The sequence below is a fragment of the Tinamus guttatus genome, unplaced genomic scaffold, assembly GCF_059628265.1.
Source record: "Tinamus guttatus ecotype Peru unplaced genomic scaffold, ASM5962826v1 Tinamus_guttatus_pri_ptg000202l, whole genome shotgun sequence".
NCBI lineage: Eukaryota > Metazoa > Chordata > Aves > Tinamiformes > Tinamidae > Tinamus > Tinamus guttatus.
The window spans coordinates 2611471-2633732 of record NW_028288736.1 but is presented as its reverse complement, the minus strand read 5'-3'; the positions used below and the strand labels follow the sequence as shown (position 1 = coordinate 2633732).

At 38.9% G+C, this 22262-nt stretch overlaps 1 protein-coding gene across 1 annotated transcript in view; it reads right to left on the bottom strand.

The window, feature by feature from the left end:
* The window catches only part of COL25A1 (collagen type XXV alpha 1 chain), a 64529-nt gene that overhangs the window by 18853 nt on the left and 23414 nt on the right, over window positions 1-22262 (bottom strand). The window contains exons 9-20 of the mRNA XM_010226093.2: window positions 14438-14500; window positions 13839-13907; window positions 12911-12955; window positions 11366-11410; window positions 10469-10546; window positions 8423-8446; window positions 6951-6995; window positions 5339-5383; window positions 5061-5141; window positions 4077-4139; window positions 2303-2353; window positions 1941-1967 (exon numbers count right to left, since the gene is read on the bottom strand). Coding sequence (XP_010224395.2) covers window positions 1941-1967; window positions 2303-2353; window positions 4077-4139; window positions 5061-5141; window positions 5339-5383; window positions 6951-6995; window positions 8423-8446; window positions 10469-10546; window positions 11366-11410; window positions 12911-12955; window positions 13839-13907; window positions 14438-14500 — 636 coding nt within the window. The remainder of the gene's footprint in view (window positions 1-1940; window positions 1968-2302; window positions 2354-4076; window positions 4140-5060; window positions 5142-5338; window positions 5384-6950; window positions 6996-8422; window positions 8447-10468; window positions 10547-11365; window positions 11411-12910; window positions 12956-13838; window positions 13908-14437; window positions 14501-22262) is intronic.

Genomic DNA, 22262 nt, shown 5'->3' with positions numbered 1-22262 from the left:
ACAAGGATACAGATTCAACCTTCTCAGCTGACTGCCAATCTACATACATACATACAGTACACTCACCATATATACACATGTGTGTATATACATATAGTACTGTGCAAAAGTACTTCAGAGGTATCCCTCAGAGAATTGAAATCTGTAGGAAAATACTACAGGAAACTGATGGATATCAGATTCTCTTAAGTCATTTCCTAATCACTATGTGAATATTTAGATGATTTAATTGTGAGGGTTGTTTTTTTTTTTTTTTTTTTTGAAATTCTTTATATCTCAAATGATCCTACTGATAATTCAAATTGAAAGAACACATTTGCAAGAATAAACTTCAAAACAGATTTCTGCATTTTCTCCTGAAAAGTACATTTTGTGTGGAGGCAGTATCTTTTTCTTATGGCAAACTGGAATTTGTAGCAAAATCTTACATAAAGATATTTTAAACCTTTAAGCATACACAATTAAACTGTACGAGCTTAAAAGAAGCAATATGTTATGCTGCGTCAAGGTTCTTCAGGAGTCTGTAGTTTCTGTGTTCATATAGAGAAGTTTAAACGACGGCACTTGTCTTTTTGGTGATTGTAAAAACCATGTATGGGTTATTACATTAACTGTTAAAAGGAGGAAAATGGTGACCCTGGAACTGCCAGTAGATCATTCTCACATGTAAAATTACCTCAGCTTGGGGACTGTCCAGTCAAAAGGCTATTGACCATGCCAGCCTCTTTTGGGACACAGAAATACTTTACTTGGGTTTTCATCTAGGCTGCTCCCTATGGCCTTGTTCCTAGGTCTCCCTTTGATGTATTATTTAACATTATATCGCATACTTTTACTTTATCATTGTTACTATGAAAAAAAAACCATTCTGCTGCCTGAAGAATATCCACATATTTTCTGCCCCCTTTGCCCCTGTCTAAATATCCATTTCTTTGTTCTTTTTCTGTTTCACTGAGTGTCACATTCAGAGCAGTTAGCACTGAAAACTCTAAAGTTTTGGAAACAGACCTGAGAGATCCCACAAACCCAAGTCTCCAGCCAAAAGCCTAAAGTAAGACAGGTCTGGTGCTAAGACAGAACAGACCTCACTTCATGACCCAAGCTTCTAGGGTACAAATATTCTCCTAATGAAACAAATATGGTATTGGTATTTCTGGCTCTCACCTTAAAAAAAATCTAAACACCAAAAACTAAACAGAAAAACACTCTCCTCTTGGATAGTTACTGATACGTAAATTAAAGAAGAAATTAAAATATTGCAAGCCTGCAAATATCTCCTCCTGTCTCCCTCATCTAAAAGGTTCGCTTTGCTTTCTCAGGGGTTTCCAGAGTCCCTACACTGTATGTACGCCGCAGAAAACGTCCAGGCACAATTAAGATGGACCTGCCTGACCAGAGATTCTACGTTGCAAAACACAACAAGCTGTTGACAGGAACTTCCACTAAGTGTGGAAGAACTGGCCAGCAAAGAACCCAGCTCCGGAGTTGCTGAGAGGCCATTTGTGCCACAGAGGAGCGTAAAGGGACAGAAGCTTATCAGACCCCATTTTCTGAGCGTACGACACACTTTTCTTCTGTGTTCACAAGTGCAATTTGAAGCAACTCCAATTACATTGGGAAATGCTGTACAGCTTGCCCACAAATGGGAAACTAAATAATTTGGTGCCACATCACAATTTTTAACACAAAAACTGAATTCAGTCTATGCTCAGGAGAAATACAGATCAGAAACAATCACAAAAAGTTAAAAAAAAAAAAAAAAAAAAAGAAAAAAAGAAAGGATGTCTGTTAATATTAAAATATGCTTTAAGGTTTAAGAATATCAGAAATACCTATATAAATGAGACATAAGACAAAACATAGCTGCATGCATTAAAGAGTAAAGCACAGCACTTTACAGATATGAACAACATGGCAATTCAAGACAGCAATTAAATTACCTTTGGGCCAGGCAGTCCATGAGGTCCCTGAAAATAAAAATCCCAGTTTGAATTATGAAAGTATGCCACAAATTTAGGTGTATCTTACTTTAGGTGCGTGCAATTTGCAGTTATATTTTTGTCCTCTCAAATGAAATGTCACCTTCAATAAAGCAATCATAAACACCTGATAGAAAAAATAAACCAGACCACTGGAGTGTTAGCACTAAGACAGGTACGTGCATTCATTTCTCCACTCCCCAGAGACTTTAAAACATGCAGGAAAGGTCCCTCTCTAAAGGTCACATGCTCTCACAGCACCTCTTTTAAACAGGCATTACAATGAGAAGAGGGCTTAAGACCTTTCTTCCACCCAAGCTTACCATAGGGCCTGGAGGACCGTGTGGCCCTGCTGGTCCAGGTGGTCCTACGATCTACAGGTAAAAAACAATGTCATTAAATGAAGCAGACTAAATAATTCCCTCACGAATAGCAAAAACTAGACTGACCCTCCTTCTGTGGGCAGGCACTTCAAAACATAATAATGCAGCATGCATACTGGCAGCATGTCTGGAAAGGGTCTTGGGAATTATTCTCATTTGAAAAAACATGCAATATGGCAACATAAGTCTCCTTATTCTTACTCTTAGGCTCTAAGATACATTTTTGAAGCATCATATGGAAAAAAAAATAAACTACAGGGACCAAAGAGGATGCTGTGTCATTTTATTCCTCCTCAATACTAATGAATGCAAAGATTCTAAATATTTATGGTAGTGCTCGGCACATTCTCAAAATTGCCCTTTCTCTCTTTTATTCCATTTAGACCCCCTTAACAAAAATTGCCTGACATCATTAAAAGAGGTGATCAGGCTGCTCAGCATTTAGTGCATACATATTCTGTGCGGTCTTCCTGTGCTTCACCCAGCAAATCCATGGCAGAGAGTTACCTGATGACATTTGCACAGTTTACCATCACCTCTGTCCCAGGATTTAATGCCCCAAAAGGTGTTATTGTCAACTCTGAGGTGGCAGCAAGGATGCTGAGCCAGTCCTGCTGCCTGGAGGAGGTAGTACAGCCCCTCTGCTACCCAAACTGCTGCTGATAGTAGTGACAACAAAACACACTTCACAATACAAGACAAAAATAAAAACAAAACTAGGGAGTTCCACTGTTTGTGCAATCTCCTGAAAAAAGGCAATGCTTCTTTTGAGTGAAAACAAGGTGAGATGATTGATTTCACTTTTCCAGGAAAAAAGCAATTTTACAAAAGCACCACTGAAGAGGTAGCAGGTGTGCTCTATGACCTGTGAGTTTAAAAAATCAACATGGTAGGTGATAACAAATTAATTTTCATTTCAGAGAAATAGACGCACAGACATTGCTGAAATAGAGGGTGTCCAGGGTGTTCTGAGGTGAATAAACTTTAATTCTTTAGATCTGTGACTCTAAATACCGAGTTCATGTCACCATGGACAAGACAGTTGGCTTTTCCTCTGAAGTTTCCTGCTGTACTTTGCTCAGGTAAAGTTACTTATCACCCGTAAACCAGGAAGATTTTTATTTTTATGTTTTTTCAATGCTTTGAAGATCAGGAGAATATCTGACTGAAAAACTTACAAGTGGACAAGCACAGAAAAATAACACATTTCCGTAAGTGTAATCGCTCCATTAAAATGGAAGCAAAAATATCTGTGAACAGGCAAAGATATATGTGAGATCAGAGCTTCTTCCCCTAAAAATTTGATGCCAATGGGTCACATATCATTATTCCCAACGTGGCTGAAGTCAGTCTAGGCTGTTTCTCACTGCACCTTCTGAGATCCCCACCAAACAGTTTCATCTCTCTACTGCATCTTGCAAAGCATTTATCTTTGATTCATTACAGAGCTTTGACTGAAGCTAGGACTGTTGTTCATGATAGGAATTTGAATACAAAATTAAATGTTTAGCATTTCTTAAACAGTATTGAGCTTGATGACCAGAATTCCTTACAGCTTTAAAAACGTAAGGATCGTGCTTCTTCAGAGAGCAAATTCATTTGAAAGCACAGGTGCAGCAGACATCAAAGGCAACTAAGATATGAATTGTTCTTCAGAATTAAAAGCTAGAGAACTATTGCTGGACTAGTGTATACACTGCACAGTGAGACTTACCGAATGGCCTTGGGCACCAGGCAAACCAGTATCTCCTTTTTCACCTTTCATACCAGTGGAACCCTACAAAAGCATTACAGAATAGTATCTATAAAAAATTTTAATCTTATTGGTAGTAACATTTAACCTAAAAAGTATAATATCTCTTAGTAAGTAATTATTTTATGAAAAGAATGAACATAGCATGTGTATAATAGAATTGAAAGCTTTTATCATGGTATAACTTTAACAGTAGCTGTTAGCAAATGTAAAAGTCTGCTTTTATGTTACCAGCTATCAATTAAAATTAATACTCATGAGTAGTTAAAACGGAGATGGGTGTGTGGCATGTTGTTTATAAGAAGTCCTTACATCGACACTGCTTTCGTGATCTATTGAACTATGGATACACTTATGGATTTGTTTGTATTTTTACTGAAATACTTAAATTTGTGTATATATGTATGTACCAGAATAAGAAGAATGCACCTCTTATAAATATTTATGCATTTTCTCTTATGCATTTATAAATATTTATGCATTTTGAAACATTTTTCTATGCAAAATTAAAAACTACTCCTTGCTAGTGTCACTATTTTCAGAAATTATGTGTGATTGATGTAGCTTCACTTTGCCAAAAATCTAAGAGAAAACCTAAGTCATCTGAAATTCCTGACTGTTCAAAACATAGCTCATTCTCCTGAACAATATTTGCCCAAATCTATAGTTGCCCCTAGTTTGCTGTACATCTGTACAAGAGAAAACAAATCTGGTCAGCACACCGGCTCATCTCTTTCCAAAGCAGTAGTTTGTTTGACCATAAGTAGAATGAAAAGTTCTGAAAATCCTATGCCTCCTCTTATATTAAATGCAGAACAAGCCTACATTTTTTTTTCCCAGAGCTTTCTGTCCCAGTTTCAATTTATCAGCAGTGTTGAAAATTACTGTTAATAGAAGAGATAAAACAGGCATTTTACGAAAAATAAATTCTTTTTTCATACTCACTGGCAAGCCAGGCAGTCCAATTCTGCCCTTTTCTCCAGGCATTCCAGGTTCACCTGTATCCCCTTTTGAGCCTTTAGGACCCTAAGATATCATATATTTATTTATCCAGCAATTAGTAAGTAGAAATGCAGCCATTATGCAACCACATGTTCTGCAGCAACACAATAATGACCATATGATTATGAAATGTGTGCTACAACTTATTCACAAAAATAATCCCCTGAAATAACTCATGGTTGCTCGTATGATCTGCACTAGGCCACTTAACTATGAAGTACCTGCTCCCCATCAACTCCTGGAGTTCCTGGGGATCCTGGTTCACCCTGAAAAAGATGAGAGGGAGCTGGATTAGCATCCCCTAATTGTCCCAGGCACCAGTAGAAAGATGCAGCACTAGATGAACTAAGTTCATCAGTAATGTCTCAAGATTAGTAAGCTGCCATAATTAGCAAAAAAAAAACAAAGAATACCACACCACGGAGAACATGAAATAACAAATACCTATATTCAACAGACTGAATAACCTGGCTAGCTGATTAGGCCAGTCCATAATCTTTGAGTTACAGAAGGGCCAGACAATGACATGAGTTTTTTTTTTTTTCCAAAAATTAATAATACTTGAAAAAAAAAAAAGTAATAATAAAGAAACCTGAGATGTCGGGTGAAAAGTCCCCAGTCCAATGGAGACTTTGACAAATACTAGAATGAGTGCAGAATCATGGCCCTAGATACATGTGGGATAGCAAAGCCTTCATGTTTTCTTCTCTTGGCTAAAATAAGTCCCTCAGAGAAGGAGCCTACCTTCACAAAAGCAATACCATGTCCACTGATTCCTGACTAGTGGAATCCAGAGGAGCAGAAAATATTGATGGGTGTAGACCATGGTCCTGGAAACAAGCACCTGCTGGGCTGCATTCTGGTTTACACCATTACTTCTGAATGGGAACCCTCACCCATAAGGAAGAAACCACCTCTCCCACACCCCGATTCTTCCTGGTTTTACATCACTCTCCAGGGGGCGGAAAAGCTTTGTGCTTCACACATCCTCATGCAGGAAAACATTCCTATGTACGTAACTCTGTATTCCAGTCTCAGTTTTTGTGTAGAAGGAAGAACCTAGTTTCTTGCAAGTTTTCAAAACAGTTAACACCTGTAAATCTAATGTATTTCTTTATATCCTAAGGATGAAGCCTAAAATGCTAGTGTTGTTCAAGAAACATCTATTTACTCTTCAAAGAGCCTGGAATTACTGCTGCAATTTCCTTCTTCCAAACACAAATCTGAAAATACAATATCTTAAGAAATAAGACTAACTAAACTTAACTTATTTAAATCCATTTTAAGGAAGGTCCACTACTTTAACACATTTCTTGTTAGCACAGATAATTTCCGAAGTTAAATTTTATGGACTAGTGCAGCACATGGTATCGGTCACACCCGTGCGGGCTGCTCACTAGTTAGCACCTGTGCGTAGCCCCAGACAGATGGCACAAGCAGATCCAGGGTTGCAGCCACGCTCCTGCTCGCCCGTGGCGCATGATCACTTCTTCTGAGATTACAAAATATTGTGTATTTGAGTGTGCACCACTGCAGTGTAAAGCCACATGGACACACACTCATACTGGTGCAGAGGATCTCTTCCCCTGCATCAGTAACAATTCTTTTCGCTGGTTCTCAACTGAGCATGTGTTTTGCAACTAAACAGCTTCTCTCCCAGAAAGCTACATTTCAGATTTCTGGAATGTGTGGTTTGAAACATATTGCATTCTGTAATGTTATAGGTAAATGCGCTTTACAGGAGAGCTCCATGTACACGTGTACAACTGTCAGTGAAAGATCCGGAAAACACCTCCACTCTTAACACATGATGAGTAAAATAAGAAAGGTCACCTTTGACCCTTGCAGTCCTTGGGGTCCTGGTGGTCCTGGTGGACCCTAAACAGAAACACATAAACCTGTCAGTGCTGAAGTATATTCCTGCAGGACTTGCCATGGAAATACAGGTTGACTGTTAATATAACTACCTTAACAAAATGGGTTAGATTATTAACACAAGAGGAACTAATACCAGTTATGAACAAGTTAATTTATGACACCTCTCAACAAACGAAAGGGTACCACAAAAAAGGACAAAAACAAAACCCACAGGACATGCTAAAATAACATTCCAAGTTCATATTTCATGATAAGGTGCCGCTGTTCCCATTGATGAAATGGCAAAGCTCATCTCAATGGCAGAGAGAGCAATGAGCCACATTGGGCTGGCATTGATATCCTGATCCAGGGTAACCTATGGGCAGAACGAACTACTGACTGCAGAGAGGCTTCCACTGAGAGATGCTCAGTGCTTTGGAAGAGGGTTATATAGAATAACCATAGGGAGTTTTAACTACTGCATGCATTTTGTCCAAGGCTGAGGACATAGGGACCAAATATTGGTCTGGATGGTGCACAGTGAGGGGCATTTTTTTAAAAATTCATTTCGTCAATGAATGAAAGCACTTGCAGAATTGAGAAAATACAGCTAGCGACAATTTTACAGAGAAGAACTTGAGACAAAAAGAATAATAACAATTTAATTATACCACATCTGTAGCTTTAATGGAAACCTGAACCTGCAAAATTATAAACTACTAGTCACTATCTTCTAGTGACTACTAGTGTCACTATTTTCAGAGATTATGTGTGATTGATGTAGCTTCACTTTGCCAAAATGCTGACTGGAGTAAGGGCACTGGAACATGCAGTATTCTGCACCGTCCTAGAAGAGCTGGAAAATTTAAATTTATTTCTAAGGTCTGATAGCTGGAGCAGGAGAACTCCCCATACTTATACTTTCTACTTGGCTTTACTTTTTTATAGTGAACTGAAGTGGGCCTTTCTGAGAAATAATTTGCATCCAGTCTGACAACTCCCAAATGAAGTTTCTTCCCAGGACAATTTAAAAGAACCAAATTTCCCTCCTGAAAATCAGATTGGCAAGAGAAAACTATTTGGTATTGAAATCCTGCTTCCTGTTTATGCTGTACCCCCAGATAAACAAACAGATGGGAGCATAAAGCAAAAAGTCCAGACCAACTGTGTGCCTGAATTTTGAGCTACAACAACACTGAGATCCTTATTTTCCTGGTCTCTCTCTTTAATTCAAGTTTTGCCATTAATTCAGCAGGAGCAGAACTGGGTCTGTTGTTGAATTGCTTTTGACAGTGTATTCTCAGTTAAAGGTGAGCAAATAAATATAATTGATGATAAACTGGGTCAACATTCAGTGAAGATACATCCTGAATTGGCACCATTATGAACAAGTTACAACACAAAAGACAACTTCTACAAAACACAGCAAGTCATGCAATAGGAGTTACCGTGACAGTTAGGGTGGTAATCCTCTGTTGGCAAATGTATTAATGAGAGACACCATTACCAGAATTGAACAGGGATATAAATTATTCTGCTTATTACAACTGTCATCAACACAAGACTTAGGCTGCATCTGTGAGACATCATGTCTCCAAAAAACAAAGCAAAACCCATTATTCTTAACACCCAGTGCTGTGCTAGCTGCTTGGCTTCTGTGTATGGAATGAGGACTTTACATACATGAAGGTTCTCATAAAATTTAGAGGGTCAAGTAAGAGTTGACTAACTAAGCAAAATCATATACGTGTATGTGTGCACACGCACTTTTAAAATGTTTAAACAACTTGCCCAGCATATTGTGATGTCTGCAGGAGGCACAAAACAGAGAAACTGAATTGTTCCAAAGCTCCTACACAGCTCGATGATTTATTACTAAATTCTCTAAGAATGCAGACAGACAGCCCAGATCCTCCGAACTCTTGTCGTCATCTTAAATCAACTGGCCAACTTCTGAGATGTGCTGAGCACTGAGAGTTCTCATGAGCTTCTCCAGGAGAGCTGCAAATCCCAGAGCCTCTGAGAATTTGGCACCAGGAGGCTTGGGAATGGGTACTTGCCATTCAAAAGGACTGAGCTGGAGTTGGCAAGCACATTGTTGACTGATCCTATACAATCTTACTTACACTGTCCTTGCACAGCCATTCCCATCGATATCAATTATTTGCTGCCCTCGATCAGAAGGCAATGACATTTGAAATGATTTACGATGGTATAAGGACCTCCTCATCTGTTTCAGTCACTGCAGTAGGCATTAGTCCCTTATTAAGGCTTCTCTACATGCTGCAGCTTTTCTGACAAGCTGTTACACAGCACTTGGGAGTAATACTGATGCCAGTGTTAAAGTAGAAGGAAAGAATACAGGAGTTATGGGGGCTAAAAGCACTGCTAAATCCGTGCTGGATAATATGTAACATTAATTTCAGGCTAATTTAGGCATCTAACTCAGACAGTGATTTTAAAAGTTGAAAGGTAGGTGAATTCCCTTGAAACTTGAGAACAGGGATAAAACACAGAGCCTCAGAGCCTGCCTGTGTAGGCTCCCCCACACATGGCATGCAGGAACACATTGGAGGAGTGGGCTTAGCCTTAACAACAACATACAGGCTTTGGGATTTTAGTAAAGGCAGTGAAAATTTTTAATTTCAGGAGAATCTTGAAAAAACAAATGCTTGACCAGACATTATCCACTTCCACCTAGGAAATGGGGCGGGGGGGGGGGGGGAAACCAACAGCTTTAGTGAGAGAATGATCAGATATACACTTCTGTCCAACTTCTGTCTTCAGTTGCACATATGTAAACCCATTCATTTTGGTGATGTTATACTGCACAGAATTTGCATGTGAGGCTACTGCAGTGTAAATCATTCCTCTGCTTTCATGTGAACATCCACTCATTCTTTTTCTAACCCTACTTTAATCCTCCGCACTTTTCTGCACACAAGTCAAAATTAGTTTTCTGGAAGTGAGCAAGCTCACTAGTGCTCAGCCTCTCTACTCAGGCTGCCGATTGAATCCACATCTTGTTAATGGCATCATGTGACCTGGCTTCCTGATCACAAATACGCTCTTTGCATTTTCAGGAGGAGGAGGAGAAAAGGTATGTCAATATTATACTACCTGAACTGAAAAGCAGACGCTTCTGCTGAATCTGTGTATGTGGTTTATTACACGAATTCAGCAGTGAGCACCAGACTCTATGAGCACCAGCCAGCAATGATTCAGCTCTGTTCTCATTACATGAGGTCAGTATGCTCTGGGGGAAATGAAACGAATTCACCCAGTTAAATTTTATCAAGGAAATAGTTTGTCTAACACCAAACAGCAAACCTGGTTTCCAAAAATAGGAAGAAATTTCTCATTAATAAGCTCAGCAAACCTTTGTGCGCAGTACTTTCATGGCTTACGCAGAAGAAAAAAAAAAAAAAAAGTGATGTCAAACTTCATTTCCCCAGACCAGACAAAGCCATTCCAGACTGGTTATGTTTACATACCTGCAGAGCTTCATGGATATTGCCATTATAATCAATTATCTCCGTTGTACCTTGGTCACCTTTCTGCCCAGGTGGCCCCTGCAATAAATTACCACATATTAATTTTTTAAGACAGCAACCAAGAATTACCCTAAATGACCGTTCTGTCCTGCCCAACGTACTTATATGGGCTTTAAGGAATTTTCAGAACTTCTATATTCTCAGATGTGAGTTCAAGTTTTTATTTGTGCTCTCTCTACACTGCTGAGAACCACAAATAGCTCGCCTGCACACGAATACATGAATTGAAAAAAGTGTTGATCCTTCCTGCTGCAGCTCAGATTGCTAGTAAAAAGCCTCCCTCAGTATAGTTACTGCAATGATATTTTCTCTATGCTTGCCGTGACTTAGCATTGAAAGGGCTGCTTTCTGACACTTAACTACTCACATATGCTTTGACTTGATTGTGCTGCCTTGGAATCTTTGTTGCATTTAATGTATTACTACAAACTGCAAAACAGCGTGAAGCTCAAGCTTGTTTTATGACAAAACAGTCTATTTTAAAGATAGGCATAAACAAGCAAGTCACAGCACAGTGCATTGGGATGCAGCAGGCAACACAAATCTATGAAATTACTGTGATTAAATATTTAAGCAGTTCCAATACTCCAGTTTCATATTGGCTGTGAGCAATGTCAGAACATCTGGCAAGTAGCACTTGCCCATGAACTGTGAGCAGGACACCACTTCAAATAATAGGAAGGACTGTTATTAAGTGCCAGCTAGCAACACACATTCCACCAGAGTTAAGTGACTGATTCTGACAGTTTAGCTGGAGTTGCTGCTACAGTTTCAATCTGTAGTGTGGACTGAATTTATAAGTACAAAACAAAGAGCTGAAATGAGAATTAGACTTACCCGTGGACCTACAGATCCTGTGTCACCTTTGCCACCTGTATCACCCTATATAAAAAGGATATTTGAAGACAAAGTAGTAGTCTGAGAATATATTAGGTAGTTGTTTCATTTCAATATGCTTGTTTTAAATAATCTAGTTTAAAGGGCCTCTCATCATTTCATTAACAGAATGTAGATCTTAATGATAAGATAAATTCCTTCAAAATCTGCAGGTAGTATTTGCAATCATATGTTTGGTTCTCTGTGAATTCTTAGTGCTGTATTGGGCTAGAATAAAAAATATCAAAGAATTCCCCATAAAACAGGCTACAAAATTAATAATTTACATAATTTCACTATTCCTAATGCCACCATTATCAAAAGCCTCAAGGGAAAGCTATAGAAATCAAATCAGTCAATTGCCTAAGTCTGAAATCATTCAACAACTTTTCCAAGATACGTTTCTAAATGCAAAAACCTCGTTATCATGACTAAGTTTCTAAACCTCATTGCTCTGAGACTACAAATGCTTTCAGCATTAAAGAATTCTTTTACACCTTTACTGTAGTAGGCTTAGGACGTTTACCATCTTGCTCTCAGCTTTTTCCTGTTGGCTACTAGCAGTATGTTTCATGCAGTGGAGGGTATTTCAAATATACTTATATTTGTATTCATATCCCAGCTTTCAGTGACTTCATTTCACTTCTGAAATTTCATAGCAAACTTAAATATTTTTATTTAACTTAAAAACAATTTAGTTAAGAGCTACTACTTTGGCTCCTGTTGAGATCTAAGAACATTTGGTATATCCTGGGGGAGAATGACTAATTCATCTTCTGGTTAACAGAAAAAAATGAAAATAGAAAGTTTTCATGGACACAATGAAGGAAAGGAGACTGATGGCAAGACATAATCAAACTGGTGCCATCCATCTTTCCTTTCAGTGTTGTCTGGGCAGCAGGAGGCATACATGGCATTGGAGCTGCTCAAAAATAAAGTTCCTAACTACTAGGCTGACTTCTGTGGGCCAGATTTTCGAGGTAGTTATGCAGGCAGACCTCCTGAAAAATTGTATGTCTTTTCTGATACAAAGGGAATCCTTTTGGTGTGTTTGGGAGGTACCAAGGAACTGGAGGCTACTAAGAGACTCCTTTACTCCTTTGCTCTCTCTGATGTGATAATCTGCTCATGAGCTTCCTGGGAATTTTATTTATGCTCCACAGGCACAGTCAGGAGCTGATTGAGGCACTTGGGTGGGTTAACCTGCACAGATTACCCACTGACAAACTAAGCAGAATGGGGAAAAACAGAGCAAACAAAGGAATAGTTGTTACAATAATCAGAAAAATTATAATCACAGTGTTTGAAATACACAGGATTTGATTCCAACAGCTAAAACTGAAAGTCAGAATGTTTTGTTTATAAGGAAAATTGCATCTGTAGTTTGCAGAACTGTTACAGTGTATTTTTAAGATAAGTGAAGCTCCTGTAAGATGTTACAAGTTACTCAATCACAGATACCACTCAGTTAATTATTGCAGTAAAGACAGAGTTGTTACTACTGACCTTTGACCCTTTGGGGCCTCTAGATCCAGCTTCACCTGTTCTCCCCTGTTTGAAGGAAGATGGACAAGAGGAAGATGATAGAAGAATGAGAGTGCAAAGAAAAAGAAATTAGTAACAATGAACTACAGTACAAATCAGGAGGATCAAACACTTCATTTCACATGATCAAGATCATGAATCTGAAAGGGCCCTGAATTTAATAGCCTCTAGAGTGACAGATCCCTTCATATCAGCATGCACAAGCCACAGATTCCATCCTTCAAAAGGAAAGCAGCATTGGAATTAATAGTCAGTAGATATCATGAGCACTCGTTTGCAGGAATGAGCCACATTCATTCCATAGCTCCTGAAATACTATAAATAAATAATAGATAAGATAGTTAAATATCCTAAGATAAGAAGATTAAAATATTACCGTGCTTTTTCCCCATAAGCTCCAATTAAAAAGAAGCTAACTGGCTGGAGGGCCTTAAGGTTCTCAGGTTGTGTTAGGAAAGTAAAGCCTGATAGTAGCTACATAGTGAAAAACATTAAGAAAACACTGAAATGTAGCTAGTATGATCTCTCTTATACAGAATTAGAAAGCAGCATGTAAAATGGATCTTCTCTGCACTCCACTTGAGAGCTACAATGGTCAAGGTGTTCAGACTTCCATGCTCAAAGTGCGAGCGCTACAAATTAGGTCAACTCCATGACGGTTTACGTGAGTAGTGTCTTTACTTTGTAGACCAACAACAGAGTTCATTTAGATTGTAATTCTACAGCTGTGAACACAAAACTGCCATTGCCTTCTGGACTAAATTGTGATAATTGACTATATTACCATTAAAAGCTCACTCACCAGGTTTCTATTTGTTTTCCAGCAAAAAAAGATGTGTTCACAGATTGAAAATTAACAAAACATTTCCAGTGTAAAAATCAGACTGACCTTTGGTCCAGGAACTCCAGGGTCACCTCGCTCACCCTTTCCAGAAGGGCCTGTATCCCCTTTGTCACCCTGTTGCAGTAGATATAAAATATGACCCAAAACTGCACTGTCTTCAGTACACAACTAACTCAATGTGGTAAAAGAAACAAACTCCCCAGAAGAAAACATGTATTTTCTAAGTAAAGTGTGTGGCGTCAGTGTTCTAATATCTGCATACACTCCCGCGGCCTTTTTTAACAAGATTATGGAAATAGAGCTTCGTCAGACAGTCACAGCTGCCTCACGTCTCACTTCTGGGACGCCTGACATTAAACAGAAGTAACCAATGAACTTAAACAAGTCAGAAATGGATATAGCATCTGTGCTCACATTTTTTGAGGGCATCACTAGAAAAGAAAATGTTTGCTAATCCATGAACTATGACTTTTCACTTTTTCAAGCACTTCATTTTACCCTGAACTCTAAACTTTCCAGGGCATTTACAAAAATGGATTCAGAGAAATTCTTATACCACTAGCACAGACACAATCTTTGCTACATGCCAAGCAAGTTGAATTTGACTTTGCCTCTAGGGCAAAGCATCTGCCAAATAACCTTACCTTCGTTCCTGGCAGCCCTGGTAACCCAGGCTCTCCTTGCGGACCAATAAAACCTGGTTCACCCTTTAAAAGTAGGAGAGGATGTTAGATTATTTATTTAGCAGTAGGTAATTATAAATGTTTATTTTCAATAGTGCTTTCCCTGAATTGCCCAATGCTTGCACAGACATACTTTTCATTACGGGTAATTTTCATCAGTATAAATTGTTATAGCAAGCCATCACACAGCATATGAATTGCAAATGAAGTAGAAGGCATCACATATTGTTTTTATGAGGTTAAGGACTGTTAACATGCAACCTGGATTATAGTCTAATTCACCAAATAAATATCAAAGTAACACTGAGGCAGAAGGGAGGCTCTGAGTGATTTCTGAATTAAAAAGACTAGTTCATTTTGGCTGTATGTTATGAGGCAGTTTATACTGCAGCACATAACAGATGTGCAAATGGGTGAGAGTATTACAAAATAATGACTAAAGAAGAGGCAGACAGTACAGTTTTTCTTTCACAGGAAAGAGCTACATCACCCAAAAAAAAAAGCAGTTCCAAAGTGAAATGCCAGGTGGAGACTCCCAGCACCACGGCACTCAGCTCTTTCTGAAAGTGAATTGCTTCACTTTCCTGCACCCAGATAACTTCTCTGGCCAGTGAGCAGCTGGGAAAGCACTACAGCTTCTTATCCTACTCTGCTTTGCCCTCTTCCTGCCCATTCATTTGTGCAAACGTAAAAGACAAAGAGGAGGAGGAGTTAAGCCGAGCTGCAACGCAGCAGCATTAGGCCAGCTTATAAGCACCTGACCTACCTCTATGGCTGAATGGGGGAATAAGGCAGGATAAGAAGCCCTATGTTTTCTTTCACAGATTTTCCTGAACAATATTTCCTGATTTGGATTCTTACATTTTCCACATAAATCAAAATCAAGATTTACTCTTTAGAAATCAGTAGGATAGTCAAACTAACAAAAACTTACTTATAAGCCTTTTAACAATACTGTTGAACTTAGTAATGACTTAAAAATCTCCAGTGAGTACCTCCTTAAAATGCTAAACACACATATGTGTTATAATCCTACACTGAAATGATTACTGACAGCATATGGAAACAGAGAATATGGCAGTTGGATAATGTAGTTGCTATGCAGTCACCTGCAGAGAAGTTCAGGTATGCTGTACTGGGCAAGGGGGAAGCATCCTTGCATTTTTATCTGGGCTCTTATCAACATCTGTCATTGACAGTTCAAGGTAAGGAAGGTCTCTAACAAGCTAAGTGAAATAGGGAACTCTTTCCATGGTTACAAGCAGGGCCACAGCAAGTTCACAGTTCAAGCTCAATAGTTTAAGCAATAAGAGTAAAAATAAAACTTAGTAGTAAGTTTTCCCACATGAAGTTCTAGCTGGCCTGATTTAGAATTGCTAGATAGTAACAAACCATGCAAAAGAGACCAAGAAACAAATTAAATGTGTCATGCAGAAGCTTGTTTCTTGCAGCCTTTCGAAAATGACCCTACAGTTTATCTGTCTTGATCATAGTATGCCAGCAAGAGGAGCACCAGGTTAGAGCTAAGTATTTTCAAGTCAGTAAGTGAAGTTTCAATCATTTGTTTTAGAAGAGGAAGCACTCATTTATTTTAGAAGAGCAAGTTACTTTACAGCCCCAAATTGTTTTAACACAAGGGTTACAAAGACTAATTTCTCGCCCAGCTAAATTGTGACTTCTGGTACATGAAACACACAGTGACTACATGATTTAATCTTTTCAGTGCTAAGGCTTAGAAGTGCTAATCACAAGGTGATGCCCAGCTTTGGGGTCAGATTTTGGTACTTGGCTCAAGATATATAGGCTACTTACTGCAAAATGTGTTCTGGCAAAAACATCCGAACAAAAACCAACCAAACAACAATAAAAACAAAACAACAACAACAAAAAGTCCCAGTTCAAGAGTGCCAGCCTCCCCTGCAAAGAAGCAAGGGAAAGGTGCGGAAAGGTGCTTTGCAACAGCCACCGGAATGGATAATGGAGGAGCCTGGTAGCATCATCAGCATAAGCTGAGCGCAGATTTTCTGTGACACCATACTTGACAACTTTAGTACACACGGCAAGGAATAGCTCATGTGTCAGTAGAGACTAGGAGTTGACTGGCCCAGTAGCAGCTCTGCTGAGAGAGACTGGGGGTTGTGATGGATGCCAAATTGAACATGATCCAACAGCATGTTGTCATCACAGATAAAAACTGCACGAGCTAGGATTTGACTACATTAAGAGGAATGTGAAATCTCCTGCTACCTAGTGCCGTGATGCCAAGTAGCTTAAAGGACAGATCTCATTTGCCATCTGAACTAAGTTTTTAAGTAAAAATGTGACACATTTTCTTACATGATGTGAAACACAGCCCCTTCTAAGATCTGAAATCTCTGGAGTAAACCCACAGCATAAGACATTAACTGGAAACACCCAGTAAGTGAGCACTTGTGCATCAGTCACAGTGAGGTAACAACTAGAGTAGCTTTGGCTCTGCAGTTTCTGGCTCGGTTGCTCAGCAGAGGGACATTAGCAGCAAACACAGTGCCCATCCAACCTGCCCACTGTATCTGCAACTGTGCCCTGCCAACGTTGCCAGTCTCTGGCTTTATGTTATCCTCTCCACCTCATGGTAACAAGAATGTAAATGAGTCTCTATCAAGATTAGCAACTGCCAATGCTGCATAAAATACAAGTGAGAGAGCAGTGAGGCATGCTGATGCCCCTCTAATGCAGAAGCCATGGAGAAACAATTTCTATCAGTTTTTCACACAAACAGGATACCAGAGTCACAAAGCGATGGAGTTAGAAAGCCAAGGACTAAGGGAGTTTAGTTCTTGTTTTAGGCACATGGCAGTCAGCTGGCACATTGCTGCACCAAAGCAAGCATAAAGGCTGGCTTGGGACCACATTTTGATTTGACATCACTGTAGCTGTGTGCATCATTGCAGCATCTCCTATGCATCTTGCTTTAGAAAGCTCAGTATTATTCCCAAACTACTGTGAAATGCTAAAAAGAATGCAAGGAATCAGTCTCACCAAAATTCATAATGCTTTTGTAAACATCTCACCATAATTTTTTACCATTAAAACAAAGTTTAATCTAGTAAGAATCTACCACAAGCTGCTCTAAGGCATGGGCAGGAAACATATCCAGAAGGAGAAATACTAAGCAGGTAGAATGTGAAGGGAAAGCAAGGAATTCCTCCCTTTGAAATACTGTTTTACATCAGTGCACAATGACTCCTTGTGCATTTTAGTTTAACCCTTTGGCATAATTATGAAATGACTGCTCAGGAAATGTCACACTGCAAAGGAAGTCAACTAGATGAATTTCAGCATTCTGAGTTCATTTATTAGGGCTTGGGGCAATTGTGTCAATCATACAACACAGGCAACTGAGACTTAAAGAAAACAACCGCCTTGTGAATTGCTTCCATTTTATAGGAGCAATTTGTTTACATTTTTAAGAACAATTTTATTGGCTTGAGATGATGATTTTTGAAGAGACTAAGAGTCTTCCTCTATGCTTTCTCATTTTCACCTTTATGCATTTGCCAAATACAGAATTACTACTGGGTCACAAAATAAATTAAATGCTACCTCCCACAAACCTCTTTAAAGCCAATCTTTGTCTCTTATCTGATAATGCAGAATGCGTGAAATTGAAAAGAGTCCTGAACTGCCACACTGTGTACCAAGCACAATGTGAACTCCATCAGAATTAATATTTTTAAAAAAGCACTTAGAAGGACATGAAATTCACTTTGGAAGCAGTCAAATTTTTATGCAGATTATTATGTAGACACAGTCGTAACGGGTTGTTTCAGGTTGATCAAAGCTTTTACAGAATAAAGCAGAGACTAATTTTGATATTAAAGGCTAGACCTAAAACACACTGCTCACTTGTAACTTTGATAGAGCCTGTCATTGGCTAAAATGTGGACTTGCACGAAGACCAAAGTCTTGCTAATTGCTTTTTAATCACTACTAATTTGATACAGGTTTATGAGCAACATAGGTCTAATGCAGCACTGGGACAAACGTCCCCATGAACACTTATCACCTTGCTCCCATGGGCAGGCCTGCTGCACACCCAGGGCCCGCAGCACAGACCCACGGTGCTCCAAGCAGGCAGCAGAGAACAGCAGGAGCTGCACGTGCTCCGAAGGAGACCAAGGCGTGCTTGTCTTCTATATTACCTAGACTTACTTGTAGGCATATTCAAAGCATAGACAGTATGGTGCAATTTCTTCCTTTAATGCTTCTGAAAGATCCCATGGAAGCAGCAATACTAAAAGACAAGCTAGTGAGCAAACAAAAACCCAAATGTGTGGCAACTTGAATAGCAGCAATGGGGTTATAATGGACAGGATTTGATTCGAGTCGCCTGTGTTGATTTTCCAGAAATTGCCATCTGCTGTTTCTGAGAGTGCCCTCTAGCCCAGACACTGTTCTTCTGCAGAGGAGGGAGGGTCCAGTGCTCAGGGGTCCTGAAAGCAGCTGCGATGCCGCAGCAATCAGGGGAGCTGCACTTGCCCCTCTCAGGCCCACCTCTGCTTAGCAAGGCCATGACGCTCAAGTCCAGGGAAGGGATTTCTCAGAAATTCAACCAGCCTTAGACTACACAAGTCAGAGAGAAGTGCACCTCATATCCCTCTCTCTCTCTCTCTCTCTCTCTCTCTCTATATATATATATATTTACTGTGGAAGGGCTTTAAAGGACCTCATATGTAGTCTCAAGTTCATGATCCCCGAAGCACCAGTATTCAGCTCATAAGAGGGAAATGAGTAAGGTAAAAGGAAATCTGATAAAAAAACCTTATCCATTTCATATGGTCTTTGCTAAGGCTTTTTTACAACAACTCGGAATTGCCTCCAAAAACGGCCAGTTAAACAGGTTGTCTGACTCACTGATTATATCTGGAGAAATATCTTTACTGCTATGTCAGTCTCTAAACTTACAAAAAATGGTTCTTGTTTTGAATTTCTAAATGCACATTTAGCCACTGTGACTCACTAAGAGTTAAAGAGTGAAATGTACTACCTTTAAAACTGTACAAAATGTGAAGCTTCTGCAACTAGCCCTCCTTTGTACAGCATGGATTGCTTTTTAGTGAACCTAATTTCCACTGCTTTTTGAAAGTTCTGCCTGCTTGAAAAGTGTGCGCTGATTTGAAAGGGTGCTAAAAGAACCAGGAATAATTCTGATTAATTCTCATGCATTAGTCATATCCAGAACCTCTTACTTAAAGCTAATTATAATTCACATCAACATGGTACCTACTTTGAGGATTAAAAGAATAAAAACACTTCATGTAACGAGAGCTTCCTTTTTAATTCTTTGCACTGATCTGCTAAATTATTAGAATCTGTCCCAATGAGTTTCCTTTAGAAATATTAGGTGATAAATCAAAGGATTTTTTGTTGTTACTATTCAAAATGATGAATGCTGCTGTATGCACTCAATGGTGACCATCTAAAATTGTTACACCTGAGTCTGGGAAATATTTTCAGCTTACTTAAGTCTTTTTTTTTGTGGCTGACAGAATACTTGATTTCTGAATACAATAGAGTATTAGATTCACAGATTATTCAGTCGCATTCAAATTTAGATTTGGATTTTTTTTCCAATACAAAGAAAAATTAAGTGATGCTGTAATGAATGCTGTGAAACAGATCCTCACAAGCTCAATCTTCCAACTAGTAATAGCTTTAAAGGAGAAACTTCACAGCCTGTTATTCAGTTACTTACGTTTTAGACTTTTCCAAGAAAGAAAATAAAGGCTTTCATGAACTGAAGCATATAGTTTTTGATGGATTATTAAGACCTGCATATACCCTTAAGAATGACCAGTAAACACTCCTGCCCCAAGCATACAATTCAGTGATAATATCATTTTCTTGTCTTCATTTTCAAAATTAGGTCTGGAAAATCACAGTCTATCCTGTGTGAGTGATTATTCCTACAGCATGTGGAAAAGAAATAGCTAGGAAGACAGGAACAAAACTAAGTACATAACTGTCTGCATACAGATATATGCTAGATTCTGTACTACCACTCTGGAAATCCTATGCATGCATGGACCTACTTTGAAAACTAGCCCTCCACATGCAAGTGACTAAATCCTATTTTTTAGATCAATTTTCATTTGCACTGAGAACATGCATCATTATGTTGCACTTGTCACTATTTTACCTAGATTGCATTGCACCTTTTCTTCTACTCCAGGAGATGACCCACTTTTGAGAATATTGTCATGCAAGTTAAGAAAGGGTGGAAATTAGTTCACTTTAATGTTTCAATAAACATGCCCACTGAGGCAAATGCATATAAGGAGTATACATTTTCATAAAGTAGGTATGAGGTATGAGTAAAAACTCCTAGAGTTTTTACTTGCTGCAGTAAACATGCTCAGCAGCTCTCTGTATCCAGAAATTGGAAATATCTATCATAATGTCAGCTGGCCCTTTCCAGCTCCCGAGTCCAGTCTGGAATAGAGCTCTGAGCATGGCCACTGATGGGATAAAGAGAAATCTAAGCCTCGACAAAAACAATTGATTCCTGGAAACAACAGGAAGAGAAAGGAATAGGAAGGGCAAGTTTCCTGATCACAAGCCCTGGCAGAGAAGAACAGGAAGAAAAATAGAAATATGGATTCTCTAAAAACAGAAAAAGGAAAATGCATTAGGGAAATGTAATCAACCTTTCTAAGCACTCCTGGGAGAAAAAGCATTTGAAGTCTAGGTGGTGAATAGCATTAAGCTACAAAATGAAACACTCGAAGCAGCCATTTACTTTATATTCTTTTCAATGTGCTACCAGACACCAAACGAAAGCGTACAGACAAAAAAAAAATACAGTATATCTCTTCTATAGTTTCTAAAAGATTAAGGAGACTAAGGAACGGAGTACCAAATCTACTAAACCTTTAAAAAGAGAGAGAGAGAGAGTATGGAGCAGTCCTTCCACAGTATTATGAATCACGGATAAGATTTTTAACTACGGAGAAAAAAAAATTCAAATATAGATCAAAATCAGAACTGCTTTTCTTTCATTTAAAAGAAAAAAGACACAGCTGAAATTCCCATATCCTTATTCAGGTTCTTTTGAACTCTTCCTCAGGTACCATCCCAGGTAAAGTCAGTACAGAGTAACCGTATAAAAGAATTGGTTGCGAAGTGGCAAATCTATTGGGCTCAGCCAGTTCTCCTGGATTTGAGAGCACAAAAACCACCCCCTCCCAAATGTGGAAGGCCGGGGAAGTCTTTCTTTCCTTGTCAAATCATTCAATACCAGTTTTATTGACTTTGTTCCAGTGGTCTTAAAAAAGGAGGGGAGTAAGGGGAGAGAAATGCCAGAAATGCTGAAGAAAAGCCAGAAGCTGCAAAGTGCTGCTACTAAAAAGAAGCTTGTGTTCTGCTGCAGGCTTCTTTCTGCAGTCATGGGCTCAAGGACTGCAGTGTTTAAACGTCACACAAATGCAACATTTTCATATTTCCTGACTTCTCCTTTGATTTTGATATTTTTAGAGATGCCTGACATTACAAATAGATACTTTTCATTTTAGTGAGTGATGCTTCTCATTAGCACATAAAGATTATGAGATAAAAGAAATAGACAAAGTTTGTGTTTTATCGAAGGTATTTTGTGTATCCTTGGTGTCAGTTGTGAGCTATTGCAGTGATGAGTTAATATTCCGTGTTTAAGTGCCATACTCATTTCCTGAATGACATGGTGGAGCACATTCGGGGCTCATTAAATTTCCAACCATTCCAAAACAGCAACAGGTGGTAAAGTTTC